Source organism: Calidris pugnax, unplaced genomic scaffold (assembly GCF_001431845.1).
Source record: "Calidris pugnax isolate Ruff unplaced genomic scaffold, ASM143184v1 scaffold17, whole genome shotgun sequence".
NCBI lineage: Eukaryota > Metazoa > Chordata > Aves > Charadriiformes > Scolopacidae > Calidris > Calidris pugnax.
The window spans coordinates 13,610,401-13,614,682 of NW_015090794.1; the positions used below are offsets into that span (position 1 = coordinate 13,610,401).

The 4,282-nt window shown below is 60.2% G+C and overlaps 1 protein-coding gene across 1 annotated transcript in view; it reads left to right on the forward strand.

Moving 5' to 3' along the window:
• The window catches only part of SEPT12 (septin 12), a 16,060-nt gene extending 11,786 nt beyond the window's left edge, over positions 1-4,274 (forward strand). Inside the window, exons 6-10 of the mRNA XM_014936705.1 lie at positions 2,707-2,824; positions 2,908-3,003; positions 3,105-3,201; positions 3,382-3,433; positions 3,567-4,274. Of these exons, the coding sequence (XP_014792191.1) occupies positions 2,707-2,824; positions 2,908-3,003; positions 3,105-3,201; positions 3,382-3,433; positions 3,567-3,711 (508 nt within the window). The 3' untranslated portion in view covers positions 3,712-4,274. The remainder of the gene's footprint in view (positions 1-2,706; positions 2,825-2,907; positions 3,004-3,104; positions 3,202-3,381; positions 3,434-3,566) is intronic.
• Positions 4,275-4,282: the final 8 nt, after the last annotated feature.

Consider the following 4,282-nt stretch of genomic DNA (forward strand, 5'->3'; position numbering starts at 1 on the left):
GTTACGTGGGCATCGAAGCCGTGCTGGACCAGATGAAGGTCAAAACCATGAAGATGGGCTTCGAGTTCAACATCATGGTCGTGGGTGAGCCGCCGGGTTCGCTCCCGCTGCAGGGGGGGGGGATCCTGGCTCTGATGCCAGCGTGCTGGGGGACACGAGGCTTTTAGGGGATTTTAAGGGATTTAATTAAAAGGGATTTAAGCATCAAAAAATCGAAGAGGAAGAACGTCCCCTACCTGCTGGTACAGCCATGCTGGTGGGTGAGCTCATCCAAGGTGCTGGATGGATGGATGGATGGATGCCAAGGTGTTACCATCCAGGGGAATGTATTTATTGGGGGATAAATTGGAGCTATCCCAACCTCTGGGATGTTCCCACATGGATGCTGAGGCGTTCTCACCTTGGGGAATAAACTTATTGGGGGACAAGCCAGAGCCATCCAAACTTCCAGGATGCTCCCAAGTAGGTACCAAGGTGTTATCACCTTTGGGAACATACTGGGGGATAAACCAGAGCTATCCCAACCTCTGGGGTGTTCCTAAATAGGTGCCAACGGGGAATAAATTTGGGGAATAAATTTACTGGGGATAAACTGGAGCTATCTCAACCTCTGGGATGCTCCCAGGTGGGTACCAAGGTGTTACCACCTTGGGGAATAAATTTAGTGGGGATAAACTGGAGCTATCTCAACCTCTGGGATGATCCCAAGTGGGTACCAAGGTGTTACCACCTTGAGGAATAAATTTAGTGGGGATAAACTGGAGCTATCTCAACCTCTGGGATGATCCCAAGTGGGTACCAAGGTGTTACCACCTTGAGGAATAAATTTAGTGGGGATAAACTGGAGCTATCCCAACCTCTGGGATGCTCCCAGGTGGGTAGCAGGGTGTTATCATCCCGGGGAATATATTTATTAGGGGATAAACCTGAGCTACGCCAACCTCTGGGGTGTTCCCAAATAGGTGTCAATGGGGAATAAATTTGGGGAATAAATTTACTGGGTATAAACTGGAGCTATTTCAACCTCTGGGATGCTCCCAGGTGGGTAGCAGGGTGTTATCATCCCGGGGAATATATTTATTAGGGGATAAACCTGAGCTATGCCAACCTCTGGGATGCTCCCAAATGGATACCGAGGTGTTAATTGCCCTGGGGGGAATTAATTTATGGAGCTGTCGGCCTCCCCCGCAGGGCAGAGCGGGCTGGGGAAGTCGACGATGGTCAACACCCTCTTCAAGTCCAAGGTGAGCCGCAAAGCCTCGCAGCCCGGCCAGGAGGAGCGCATCCCCAAGACGGTGCAGCTGCAGTCCGTCACCCACGGTAAGGTCACCACCATGGGGTGTCCCACCAACCTCCGGGAGAAGCAGGGGACCCCGGTGCTCGGTCCCCGCTGACCCACATCTCTGCCCCATAGTCATCGAGGAGAAGGGTGTGAAGATGAAGCTGACGGTGACGGACACGCCGGGGTTCGGGGACCAGATCAACAACGAGAACTGGTAGGACACAGCTGGGTGCAGCGTCCCAGCTTGGTGGGTGGGAATTCTCAAGGAGGTTCGAGCTCAGATGCTGTCCCACAACTCCTCGTCCCCAGCTGGGACCCCATCATCAAATACATCAACGAGCAGTACGAGAGGTACCTGCGTGAGGAGATCCTCATCACCCGTAAGAGGAAGATCCCGGACACCCGGGTCCATGGATGCGTCTACTTTGTCCCCCCCACGGGTCACTGGTGAGCCCCCACTCACAGCACCATGGGTGCTCCCTGCTTGGTGGTGCAAGTCACCCTGGGTGATGGTGGTGGTGCAGGTCACCCCATAGTGATGGTGGTGGGGTCACCCTGGGATGATGATGGTGGTGTAGGTTACCCTGGGGTGGTGGTGGTGGTGGGGTCACCTCGAGGTGATGATGATGTGGGTTACCCTTAGGTGATGGTGGTGGTGTCACCTACTGGTGATGGTGGTGTGGGTCACCCTAGGATGATGATGGGGGTGTGGGTCGCCCTGGGGTGGTGGTGGTTGTGGGGTCATCCTGGGGTGGTGGTGGTTGTGGGGTCACCTCGAGGTGATGGTGGTGGTGTGGGTTACCCTGGGGTGGTGGTGGAGTCACCTCGAGGTGATGGTGGTGGTGGGGTCACCTCGAGGTGATGATGATGTGGGTTACCCTTAGGTGATGGTGGTGGTGTCACCTACTGGTGATGGTGGTGTGGGTCACCCTAGGATGATGATGGGGGTGTGGGTTACCCTTGGGTGATGGTGGTGGTGTCACCTGCTGGTGATGGTGGTGTGGGTCAGCCTAGGCTGATGATGGGGGTGTGGGTTACCCTGGGGTGGTGGTGGTGGTGGGGTCACCTCGAGGTGATGGTGGTGGTGGGGTCACCCTGGGGTGATGATGGTGTGGGTTACCCTTGGGTGATGGTGGTGGTGTCACCTGCTGGTGATGGTGGTGTGGGTCACCCCAGGGTGATGGTGGTGGTGGGGTCACCATAGGGTGATGGTGATGGTGGTGGTGTCACCCCAGGGTGGTGATGGTAGGGTGACCCTGGGGGTGATGGTGGTGGTGGTGCCACCTTGGGGTGGCTAGGGTGATGGTGGTGGTGTCACCCCAGGGTTGTGATGGTAGGGTGACCCTGGGGATGATGGTGGTGGTGGTGCCACCTTGGGGTGGTGGTCATGGGGGTCACCCCGGGGTGATGGTGGTCCTTGGCAGGCTGCGCCCGTTGGACCTGGAGTTCATGCGGCGGCTCAGTAAGATCGTCAACGTGGTGCCGGTGATCGCCAAAGCCGACACGCTCACCCTGGAGGAACGGGCAGAGTTCAAGCAACGGGTGAGGACAGGTCCCTGAGGGGGCTCCCAGGGTGCCCCATGTCCCCCCTGAACCCCAACCCAAGCCCTGTATGTATCCTGCAGATCCAGGAGGACCTGAAGACCCACGCCATCAGCGTGTACCCACAGGAGGACTTTGACCAGGACCCGGATGACAGGGTGCTGAACGACCGGATTCGGGTGAGTTTTGGGTGCTGGGACTTGGGGTGCTGCTGTCCCTGGTTGGGGGGGTGGTGGGGCTGGCAGCACCCTGGGGTGACCACGCTTCTCTGCGCCGGCAGGAGAAGATCCCCTTCGCCGTGGTGGGGGCCGACCAGGAGCACCAGGTGAACGGCAAGAGGGTGCTGGGCCGCAAGACCAAGTGGGGCATCATCGAAGGTGAGCGCAGCCCCTTGCACCCCCAGGTATGGGGTGTGGGGGGGGGTCCAACGGGGGGGTGTATCCCTGCCTGGGTGGGTGCTGAGCTGGGGGTGTGTGCTCTGGTGGTACCCGGAGCCTGGTGGGATGTCCTCCCCGGGCATCCTGCCCACACGCTGCCCGCTCTGCCTTGCTTTGCAGTGGAGAACCCGGCGCACTGCGAGTTCCCCCTCCTGAGGGACCTGCTGATCCGGTGAGGGGGGGGACACAAAAACGGGGTGAGGGTGGTGGGGGGGACACAACATCCCGGGGTGGGGGGGTGTGACGTGGTGGCAGCAGGGATGGTGACTTGACACCCTTCCTTCCCCGCTGGCCACCCCGGGCAGGTCCCACCTGCAGGACCTGAAGGACATCACCCACAACGTCCACTACGAGAGTTACCGCGTGCGGCGGCTGAACGAGAGCAACCGGGGGGAGCTGAGCCCCCCCAACGGGCTGCCCGGCAAGGGTGAGGGGGGCAGCGACCACTGAGCCACCACCTGTGCCCCCCAGAGTCACCGCTGGACCCCCGTCCCCATCCCCTGCCCACCAGCGGCTGTGCCCAGACCCTCCCTGGGGTGGGGACCCTCCCCCTCCACCAAGAGCTCTGGGTCCCTCACCCTTAAGCTCCACCGTGGGCACAGCCACCCTGCATGACATTAAAGGTCAACCCGGAGCCTTCAGCCTTCACCACCATCATCATCCTCCCGCTGGACCACCTGCTTCTGATGTGCCACCACCTTCCTGCGCTGCTCCGGCTGCTGGAGCCATGGGGGGACCCCAACCCAGTGATGCCGGGGTGCCCCGTGCCACCACCGGTGGGGTGTTTGGTGTCACCCCAGGTAGCCGGGGCGGGCAGGGTGACAGTCCCCTCCCCACGGTCACCCCCCCGCCCCACGGGGTGACGGCAGCTGGCACAGCTGGACTTTGACCCTCTTATCGGGTGGCGGAGGTGCCGGGAGAGGTGTGGAGCTGCCACCTGCAAGGGTGGAAACCTGTGGGGGTTTTTTTTTGGGGGGGGGAGCTACACCCAGCCGCTCCCCACTCTGGCACCTCCCTGCGG